General features: G+C 43.1%; 1 protein-coding gene across 2 annotated transcripts; it reads right to left on the bottom strand.

Annotated features, from left to right (window-relative positions):
- Positions 1–26: 26 nt before the first annotated feature.
- Positions 27–3,668, bottom strand: LOC100284822 (uncharacterized). Of its 2 annotated transcripts, none has more exons than XM_008674762.4 (5): positions 2,122–3,668; positions 1,497–1,611; positions 1,271–1,390; positions 895–1,125; positions 27–755 (listed from the first exon to the last, which is right to left on the bottom strand). In XM_008674762.4, the coding sequence occupies exons 1-5, from the start codon at positions 2,475–2,477 to the stop codon at positions 264–266; spliced, it is 1,314 nt and encodes a 437-aa protein (XP_008672984.1). In that variant the 5' UTR covers positions 2,478–3,668; the 3' UTR covers positions 27–263. The 2 variants fall into 2 exon arrangements, with proteins under 2 accessions (XP_008672984.1, NP_001151189.1); NM_001157717.1 differs by having other exon boundaries at positions 108–755; positions 1,497–1,617; positions 2,122–2,741.
- Between the last annotated feature and the right edge of the window lie 7,768 nt (positions 3,669–11,436).

Genomic DNA, 11,436 nt, shown 5'->3' with positions numbered 1-11,436 from the left:
AGTACAGCACTCCCGAGGAGAAAATATATCAACTCGATCACAGGAAATTTGATGATCAAGGGCTCATGTTCCCAGTGAGCCTGACCATTTCCATGGATACAATCCCAGGTAACAAAGGGGCACCAAGCATTAAAAGGATCAGCCAAGTTTACATCATACACTGGAGCAATACATTCAACCGAGGTGTTGGATAAAGACCATTGGTCAGTGTTCAGTACTTACAATAATAAGCTTTACTGCCTAAAAACACAGAACTTCCATCATTATAGCTGTTCAGCAACCTCTTCATTCTCATTCTGTATGCCCTTCTCCACTGCTCTAGTTTCAGCTTTCGGCTCAGCATCCTCCAGGGCCATGATCTCTGAGATTTTTCTGCAAGAAACCTCTGGTCTGTCTGCTCCAAGATCACGCTCCAACCGACGCAAGAAACCTTCTTCAACCTCACTCAGATGATCGTCGACCTCTTGTTCGCTGTCAAAACAGGTATTGTAGCGTACGAGATAGTCTGCATGTCGCCCAGACTTGCTGATCTGGCTATGCATGTCACTCATCTCACAGCTCCTGTCCATGTCCTGCTCACTGCCATAGCAGCATTCGGCGTCATCATGCTTACTGGATGATGCTGGAGATGAGTATGGTGTGTACTCTCCGGTGGTGGCTGCATCATCGCGCTCCCGAAGCGTCCTCAAGATCAGTGTCTTGAGAAAGTTCATGACTTGGACGGCATGCATGAGTGCTGTCAGTGGATCTGACATCTAACATAGAACAAAAAAAAGTAAATTTAGCTGTTGAAGCAGGGTGATCTACAGATTTCTCGCAATTTTGTTGTATGAGAAGTACATGTGCATATGGAACACCTCCTATAGTCCTATGCCTGCAATAATAGTAAACTACCTGTGTCATGTTGGGGGCAAACACCATGGCTACGTTCCTAGCATTCATCTTGTTGAGCTCCTCCTCTTCGACAACATCAGACATCAGCTCGACAGCCCAATTGAGGAGTGCCGCCTGAGTGGGGCGCAACAGTGTCACAAGCTCAAGGAACTCCCCTTCAGAATTGCATTGAAGCACTTGCTGAGGGGACAGGCCATCCAGGACACCTTCTGGAAGTTCCCTGAACCATGCCTGTCCAATTTAAATGTGCAGAAGTTTCAGTTCCCTTATTTCATGGAACTGGTGTTGATGTATGTTCAAAATCAGTTAAAAATAGTGAGTCACAATGTAGATGGAACATAGTTTCATGGTTGCTTCAAGCTAATGGATGTCCTACCTTAATCAGGCTAGCCAAGCAGTGAACATCAATGTCATCAGGTACAATTCCTTTGTTCAGCTGGTCCCTCACGTGCTCCTCTTGGTCATTCTCTGGATTAATGCGAAAGATCCCCTCAGACTGAAAATGGAATTTTAGTAATTCCATAGGAGCAAATCAGTTTCATGTCACATGACAAACACTCAAAAGTCTTAGTTTTATAATAGATTCATGCCACATGACTAACCTTCAGCCCCCCGTGGGCATACAGCCTCTCCTGCAAGAGCAGCAATATCGTGGGGACTGAATTTCCCTTGCCATCGTATGTGCATTGCATCAATTCAGCCGAGACACCAAAAACGCTGGCGCTAGAGAAAATAAAAGAGAATGAGCTTGATGAATTCACAAGTCATGGATTGATGAGTTCAACTGGCAAAGCTTGGGGGACAATTCATACGGTCCAACACAAATTCAGACTTGTTACAATGTGTGACTCAGGAATAAGAGTTCCACCGGATTAGTGCCAATGTTGCTGTAATTGCACAAAAGATCTGCTTAATACAGTGCATAAGGAATAGGAATTAAATGCATCAGTTGAACTCATGTTTGCACTTTGAAAATCCAGGCATACATCTGCAGGAACTGAAGTTTTGCTCTAGTTATCAGAACTCTGGCGGAACAGCATCCTCAGATAAGAACATGCTCCAAAGTCCAAACTGGGAGCACTCAAAATCATAAACTCATCCTTCAGAAAATCAATTTTTTTCAGTATGACTCTTGCCCCGTAAGCGAAATTTTCTACGGAAGCTTCGATTTTGAATCTTACGGTGACGCGGGAGGGAGACAAGGAGGTGGTGGGGACGGTTGCTCACCTGGCGCTGGGCACGCGGCAGGGCATCTCATCCTCGAACTCGACGGGGAGGCCGAGGAAGCCGTGGAAGCGGTCGAAGGTGACGTGGGCGACGTGGCGGACGTCGGTGGGCCAACCGATCTCCATCTCCTCGAGCGCCACCGCCGCGTCCTCCTCTCTCGCCGGCCACCCGGCTCCGGCGGCCCCGCGCTCCACCCGGCACGCCACCACGGAGCGCCGCACGGCCGCGAGCAGCAGCTCCAGAACCGCCGCCCGCCGCCGCCGCTCCTCCTCCCCGCCACCTCTGCCGCCGGCGGCCCTCTTCGCCCCGCCGCCACCCTTGCACCCCGCGCTGGAAACCACCACCACCCCCGTCATTCCCGGTTCACGACTCCTCCGGCCGCCTCACGCAGCAACCGAGGAACCAAACGGGCATGAACCTCGACCCCTTTTTTCTCTGTAAGCTCCGTGAGTGCCCTTCCCAGCTGCTTCTCTCTCCTCGTCGGAAACTCTCTGCCGTCACACGGACCCGAGTTTACTCCCCCCTCGGCCCCTCTCCTTGTGGAGTCCTTCCCCTCTCTCGGTGGAGTTCTGGGAGAAAACCGAAGCGAAAGCAACGGGCTTTCCCTCACTCCTATTCTGCTTCTTGAAGACAGCAGCAGAGCTCCGTCAGCGAGGTGGAGCAATTAATGAAGAGGCGGACAGAACAAGTGGACTGAAACGCGAATAGTTTTGAACGGAGAGGGGGCGCGACGCAAAACTGGCCAGACCGGATTCAAACTCTGACGACCCGACCGTGGCCTTTCCGCTGCAGAAAAGTGACGACAGCGACCGACTGGCTCTTTTTTCAGAGGCTCACTCAGAACACTGTACCTCTCGTCCATATACAGTCCAGTAAAATTACCGACGGGTCACTACAAAATCAAAAATTCTATATCTGTAGCTAAAATTATTTTAGAGCATACGCCATTGGCAGATTTTTTTTACCTCGTCACTGCTCTATTCCAATAAGGCTGGTGCCAATGCAGCACATAGCCCGGACGGTATCGACCGACATAATTAGCGGGAGCGGTAGGGGCGGGCCCAAGATTAAATTTATGGTATGAGTATTCGAAATTTTAGTAGACATAATTTTTTTATAGCCTAAATTTGTTATCCATGAGAAACGGATAATTATCCATCGGACACAGATATATTATAATTTGTTATCCACGGGTATGAGTATAAATATAATAAGGTATGAGATGATAATTTTTTGTGGGTATGAATATATAGTATCCATACCCGTTACCCGATGTGTATTTAACATTAGTATAGATCTATACCTATGAACGTATATGGGTACGAGTATGGATTTAATTTTGTCTCGTAGTTATGGATTTGTAAACCATATACTCGTGTTTCTAACCACGCGATTGTTATCCATAGTCACATGACAGGGAAATGAAAAAGGCCAGCAAAAAACGAAGTTTGGGGACAAATAGCTGTAAGCCTATACAACAAAGTTATTTTATATTTTTACAATATTTTAGTGTATAAACATAATATGTATACATATACATAAATTTTGTTGCCAGAAAAAATGGGTATTCAATTGAATACCCTTGTTTCTACATGGGCACGCCCCTGGGGAGCGGGGCAATAGGTGGACGGGTGCAGCTCGGCAGACGATGCTGCCACTGCCTCGCTCTTGCCCGTGCTGGAGCGCGCTCCCTAGCGAGAGGGAGGCGAGCGGCGTGTTGGCGGTGGCGTCTCGCGGGCGAGAGCGAAGGGGCGATAATAAGGTGACAACTTCGGATGCTATCCGTTACCACTAGCCGTTTTTAATCGTTTGAAGTCTAAATAAATAGAAGAAATGCAAAAAAACTTAAATTTCATCCCCACTCCATCCATAAATATCTCTACCTGGGTGGAGCTCATTACACACCATTTTATCTCGTTTCTATCCTCCAAACTCGCCTTTTATACCCATCTTCACGCCATGTCTTCTTCGAGCACAAACTCAAGTGAAGGAGTCGAAGGTGCATTGTGGAATGCATTGCAAGCAGCCATGGAGGAGGCTATGCTTAAGCTCGATGAAGAGTTATCGAGCCAGCCCAAGCATCATCGAAGCTACATCAATCATGATTGTGAGTATTCTCATGATCGCATTAGAGTGTCTAGAGAAGTTTAGTGAGGCTATCATTCATTGTTATGGGGAGGACTTCTGTCATCGACCTAATGTCACAGATACTCATTATCTACTAGCAAAAGTAGAAGAATGTGGCTTTCCAGGCATGTTAGAAAGTATCGATTGCATGCATTGGCAATGGAGGAATTGTCCGGTCGCCCATGCCGATCAATTCACAAGGGGGATATCAAACATCCCACCATCATTTTAGAAGTTGTTGCATCGAATGATCAGTTGATCTAACATGCTTTTTTAGGGTGGTCGGATCTAACAATGACATTAACATACTCAATCAGTCGCCATTATTAATTGATGTCCTTCAAGGTCAAGCACTCGTAGTGAACTTCATGGTTAATGGACACGAATACAATAGTGGATACTATCTTGCTGACGGCATCTACCCTTCCTGACCGGTGTTCATCAAGGGTATTCCTCTTCCACAAAGTGAGAAACATCAATTATTCATAAATGCTCAAGCAACATGGCGCAAAGATGTCGACTGCGCTTTTGGAGTGTTGAAATCTCGGTTCAACATTATAGCAGTTCCTGGACGTTCTTACTCCCAACGTACTCTTGGGTTGATCATGCGTGCATGTTTCATTTTGCACAACATGACCATCAATGACGAGTGTGATGCTGATTTGGATGGGACTTATGAGACAATCGATTCTACTGTTGGCCTGGCGATCTACTACAATACACCTCCGAGCCTAGCAGCCAGGATTCAAATGGACACTGAGATGATAGACACATCGATGTATACACAACTCAACCATGATTTGGTTGAGCATGTGTGGGGACATAATAATCATTAGATTTATGTAGTTTTCTATTAATTATTATATAATTGTTTTTAATTTTCATGTACTTTTTAAATTATTATGCACTTTGTATTTTTAACTCAATAAAAAATTATGTTGTGCGATTTGTAAGCATTAAAACAAATGTGTGTGATTACATAATTCTGAAATAGAAAAGTGGTTGTGGTTGTGGGCTGAGGCTATACCTTGTTGCAATCTATGCACTGAAGCAGTAGAGGCGAGAGTGGAGTCGAGAGCTTATTTGGTAGGGGCAAGAGGGGATGGTGCACTGGCACCATCCTAAAAAATGACATTCCTCGCTCACCAAGAAATCAAATATTATCAACTTTAATCAAATATATATTCCATCTATTCTCTCTCAGTAAGAAATCAAATATTATCAACTTTGATAAAATATATACTCCCTCTATTTATCACGTACGATATGTACCACCTAGTCGATATTCACATGAAATCATGAAACTTCTTTGGAGACTCTTCGGTTTGTACTCATCATACATGATAAATTTCACGAAACCTTATCATTTTTTATCACAACCTCCATATATGATATTTGATGACATCTCGAAAAGTTTCATGATTTTCTAACTTTGTTTGTTTTTATACAACTTTTAAAACAACTGGACCAAAGTTTGCGGTCATGTTTCATTAATATGATGTTCAAATTTTCTAGTACTTTATGAACACAGTAGAAAATGTTTGGGAGCAAAAGGAAAAAAATAAATAAACTTTGTCGAGCGTCACTCGACATATTTAATGGTCGTGAGCAACCGCTAGTTGCCGGCGCTTGCCGCCTTCACATGACCGCAAAGTTTGAACATATTTCATGATTTTCTTCACATGCATGATCCTTGTGAGCCTCACCTTGCTGCCTTGAAGCACATTCTACGTTATGTTCATGGCACTCTGCATTTAGGTCTCCAGCCGCGCCCTTCTTCTTAGGCTGAGTTAATTGCATATTGTGATGCTGACTGGGCTGGATGTCCTGACACATGGAGATCCACTTCAGTCTTTACAGATATTCTTGGTGATAACCTTATTTCTTGGTCCTCCAAATGATAGATGAATGTGTCCCGCTCCAGTGCTAAAGCCAAGTACCGGGCTGTCACCAACACTGTTGCTGAATCCACCTAGTTTCGTCAGCTTCTGGCCGAGCTTCGTCACCCATTGCGTCGTGCCACGTTGGTTTACTGTGACAACATAAGTGCGGTCTACATGTCTTCAAACCTCGTCAAGTATCATTGAACCAAGCACATTGATATTGATTTGCACTTTGTTCTGGATTGGGTGGCTCTCGGTGATGTCCGCGTTCTCCATGTGCCCACTACCTCCCAGTATGTAGACATCTTCAGCAAAGGGTTTCCCTCTTCAGTATTCACGGAGTTCAGATCTAGCCTGAACGTCTGCAGTACCGACGATCAGACTACGAGGTCGTGTTAGCTGATATATCGGCCATGGGCTTCCTGCCATATAGGCGCAGGATCCCCTACCATACAGGCACAGACATACTTGCCTTACTAGCACTACCGCATATAGGAAGCTATAGATGTAATCCTCCCATTTAAGGGGCAGAGATAGGTTTCCTCCAATCAAGGATATCTCAGTGTATTGTTTCTATAAACCTGAGATCTCCTGCCCCTTTGTTCCTCTATAAATATGTGCGCATGTACTCCCTCTTTCCATCAATCGATATAGACAGCAACCATATTGCTATCATTAACCAATGTGTCAACTTTTTTGCTTAATTTACTTCTCTCTCTCTCTCTCTATATATATATATATACTAGGTATGTGCCCGTGCGTTGCCACGAGAGTTAAAAATTACTATAAACCATAAATACGGAACGACAAACATCACTATTATATAGGGGTGGATATCAAGATAGCTCGACTTGTTTTGGCTTGGTAATGTAACGAGCTATATCGATTTGACTCGTTACGCAGCTCGAGCCAGCTCGTTTAACCTGCGAGCCACACAGAACAAAATAGGACATGGCTCGTTGCTGCTTGCTGCTAGTAGTAGGTTATATAGTTTTATAAATGTACAAGGTAAAACTGTCTACACAAAACCACAAACTGATGGTACCAACTGTAACCAACATTTCAAAAATTCAGCAGTAACACAGGTTTCATCTTTCAATATGCAATAACCAAAAAACAATTGAAGTAAACACTAAACAGCAGGGACAACTTGTTAGGGACACAGGGTCACAAGGCTGCAATAACGATTCATGCACAAACAAAGCCGATGCAACATCAAGCAATCAAACTGCAGGGACACAACCTTGTCATGTTACAGAAATGCAATAGCAAACCCCACCGGCCAACGTTGCAACCCTTCAGGAACAGGCAAATAGGCAATAACAGGGCTGCAAGGGCAGGGCACGGGTAACACTGTAACAGATAAAATATTTGACCATTGCGTACAACATAATACATCTTTGTCGTTGTGAATCAAGTGGAGCATTAGTGTCTCTGTCCTAGTAGAAAGAAATAATGCCAGCTTTTGTTGGTTGTGACTTCATAGTTCAACCGAGGTGGGAACTAAATGGTATTTTTGTAAGAATATTGAATTTCTCAACATCCAGAGTTTCTCTACCTGAATGCCATCCCTATAGAACAAGCTAACAAAGTCTCTAGAACCTGTCGATGATGACTTTATTTCTCTTACTAACACTAATTACTAATGGAAGAGATTTAGATTTTTTACCGGAGAATTCAGATCACCACAGTTGGTAACCTGTCATTTAGCCAAAACAAATAAGTAGTAGCGGAGTTTGGAAAACAGATAGACATGTTTTGGGTTTGAAAAATGCACAGATGGAAAATTTTATGATTAAAGACTCACTGTACTTTCTTTTTAGGGATTCTGCTTTATGCTCACTGCCAACACTCACAATATAACCAGCTCCAGCCTCAAAAATGGGAGATTGAAGAAACTACTGAATAAGACACTAAATATGAATTTAAGGTTTGCATGCATTTCAGTTAACAAACTGGTAAGCAGCTGCACTCCACATGATAAAAGTAAGACCATCATTGCAGAACTAAGGAGCTCCAGTCCTGATCAAGACTAAATCACTCTAGGCCTTGACAGTTCAACAAACAAAGTTTTGGCCACTAAATGATTATTTTTCTATTAAATAGACCTGGTAAGACTATGACACAATGGAAGATACTGCTGGCCAATTCTTGTGCATACACAGGAGACAGTACCTGGCAATCTCTCATAACAGTTCTTGCGGTTGAACATTATTACATTCAGAAGAATCTTGGATGTGGCAACCATCTTCAATAACAACATATTCATCACAATTGAGTTGACAATCTGTAGGAAGGGTGGAAATGATGCCTTTCATGACAAGGAAACAAATAAGCTTAAACTAGAATGGAACTTGAATCTAGCAAGGATATCAAAGGACAAATAGTAATTAAATAAAGCATCAAGATATAATTTTAGACAATCACGAAGGATACCTTATAGGGTGTCTTAAGATGTAGCAACTACTCTGTAGTTCCCTTTACCAATGACTTCTTAGATCTGGTACTGGCTTGCCTCTCCGTACTCTATGAAAAACTCCATTTCCACTTAGTTCTGTAAGACCACAATTTCAAGTACATATTGAAGTTAACCAGAGATACAAATAATGATGAGCATCCAAGAAATGACTTGTTACAGAATACCTGTAGCGAAACAACCTATGATCAGCAATTTCATACCTATAGCGAAACAAACTCTAGACCCAAATCTACATAAAAGGAAGACAAATGTTTTAGGTTCTATGAAATTTCACAGCTCAAAGTGAAAAAATGTTATAACCAAATCCATCAAATGTGCTGATGTGCAATTACACCTAGTGGTATGGAGGCACAGATAGACTGCAGATCGAAGGGAGGTAGGGAGAAGACGATTACCTGGGTGGAGTCCGTCTCAATTACAGAATACACTCATCACTCTCACAGTCTCCCCCACTCATCTCTCCTGCCCCGCCACAACCCAGTGATGGCCTTGTGCGTCGCCGCAGCCTCCACGACCATCGCCTTTGTGTCGGGCCGTCTATCAGCCTCCATAGCTCGGCCGCAGGGGCCCTCCTCACGTCACTGCTCATCCATTTCTTACAGTCCAGTGCCCGTTCACCTCGCCATGTGAGTAGGAGGCGAACGACGTCGGCGGCTACGGGTGCCATGCCTTCGGATGCTTCTAGGGGAAAGGAGCGGGTCCTAGGGTGAGGCCGTCGATGGGGTCACGTTGGCCTGGATGACGTCGACGAGTGCCCAAGCGTCGAGGTGGAGCAGCTGCCGCGCCTTGCCCCCCTTGGCAGCGCGCGTATGGCGGGGCTCGTGCCCACGCGGGGGAGTCAGACATCGGGGGCGCGTGCGAGTCAGGCGAAGAGAGGAAGGGAGGGGAGTGGGAGAAAAGGGCTCAGCGACTGCATCTTTGACGCGGGCGGCACGCTTGTCCGGCAAGGCAAGGTGAGTGGGCGCTTGCTTTGGAAGGGATGGGATCGCCGATCACAGGGGGGTTGATAGCACGCGGGGTTGCCGATGAGGATTACGGGCAGGGAGGACTGGCGCCTTCCATCGAGCGGGACAAAGGCGAGATCTGCGGAGGCTATTGTGGACGCTAGGGATGAAAGTGGTAATCCGAACTGTTAGAACAAATTTAATATTTTAAAATAGATGTGTATAAAATTTGATGTTGATCTTTTCTTATGTTATCAAGCACATTAGTATAAATATGAATAAAATATTATATAAGTTATTTTATGTATTATTTGCTATCTACAACACAAAAAGTTGAAAAAATTACCGAATTTATTTCCAAATCCATACCGAAGTTTATATCTATTATTTGAAAAAATGTAGGATGAATTTGAGGTTTACCTTTTAAGAATCTTAACAAGCTGGATGTTAAAAACAAGAATACAAATTTGTATTGTATATTCTATATTCTATTTATTCGCAATCAAAGAAAAAACTGATTACCGAATAAATACCGTTTCCGACCGTTTTCATCTGGACGCCCACAGTAGCGTTATATAGAGTAGTAGGGATTAGTTATAGGGAAGCCCCACCCGCCCTTGCACCCGACTGGCCTTGTCGCCTCCACAACCCCATGTGCTCATCCCATGTATGGCAACATTTGTTTCTATTTGCATGCGCGAAAGTTTTGGAAGGCGTATCTATTTCCTGATGCATGTGCACCAATTTAGGATGGTAGTAATATATTATGAAAGTAAATTGATTGACATACATAGAAATAAAAATCTTATTTAAATGTTTTATTTCCTCCATAAATATAGGATCACTCTAACATCTATGTAGCTAGGCTCGTTAGAACCGGTTTATGATATATACTGATACTAATTATGCTACACGACGTAGTTATTTATGTAATGTGGTATGCTACTTAAAAACATGTTCCTTCTGCATGCGCAAAAAAGTAGGATGACACAAATGTGCGATGAAATGAAATGAATTGGCATGCATGGAAAAAAATCCTATTTAAATAATATATTTCCTTAATAAATATAGGATCGTTGCAACAACCATGCAACTAGACTCGCTAAAACCAGTTTATGATATATACTGATATCAATTATGCTACACGGTGTAGATATTTATGTAATGTGGTACACTAGGTAAAAAATCTGGCATGCGGTTCATTGTTGTACGCATCTCTAGATCCGAGCATAAAAATCTTCAGTTTTGAGCGTAAAAACCCTCAGTTATGAGCTTAAATACTGATCTAACGTGAGGGATGTTGATAAACCTGATACATTGTATTCATGATGATAAAAATCCTCAAGTTTGAGCATAAATAGTGTTAGATGAAAGCGTAAATGTTGATTCACTCCAAACCAAAAAGGCCCCCGTCCATACTGTAACCATAAATCAAGGGGTTTGATTAGAAGGATTTAATTAGGTGAATTGATTAGAGAATTTGATTTTTATGGCAGTCATGTACACCATAAATCAAGGGATTCTCTTTCTAGTGTGCATGCGAAAAATACGGCATGAGGTACACCGACGGATGCACGACAAGTTCGAGCATAAAAATATTTAGTGTTGAGTGTAAAACCTTAGTTTTGATCGTAAATAATGAGCTAACATGAGAGACGTTAATAACTCTAAAACGTTGTATTCATGAACGTAAAAATCCTCAAGTTTAAGCATAAAATAGTGCTAGATAAATCGTAAATGTTGATTCGCTCATAACCAACATTCCATGAAAATGTGTTGAAGATGGTAAGGAAAATACATAAAACCTTTCGATGACTAGCATAAATAGTAACAACATATAGCATAATTGGTCATCAATGCCTCCTCCCCAGTCTCGAATCCT

This window comes from Zea mays, chromosome 3 (assembly GCF_902167145.1).
Source record: "Zea mays cultivar B73 chromosome 3, Zm-B73-REFERENCE-NAM-5.0, whole genome shotgun sequence".
NCBI classification, from domain to species: Eukaryota; Viridiplantae; Streptophyta; class Magnoliopsida; order Poales; family Poaceae; genus Zea; species Zea mays.
The sequence above is the reverse complement of the archived record's forward strand: the minus strand, read 5'-3'. Positions and strand labels throughout refer to the sequence as shown.

Bases quoted from the DNA above. Each gene is read 5' to 3' on its own strand.
- LOC100284822 (NM_001157717.1), bottom strand. From the start codon at position 2,477: ATGACGGGGGTGGTGGTGGTTTCCAGCGCGGGGTGCAAGGGTGGCGGC. The intron at 1,618-2,121 runs GTGAGCAACCGT...TATTTTCTCTAG, and splicing joins TGCCGCGTGCCCAGCGCCAG to CGCCAGCGTTTTTGGTGTCT. The intron at 756-894 runs GTAGTTTACTAT...GTTCTATGTTAG, and splicing joins TTGCCCCCAACATGACACAG to ATGTCAGATCCACTGACAGC.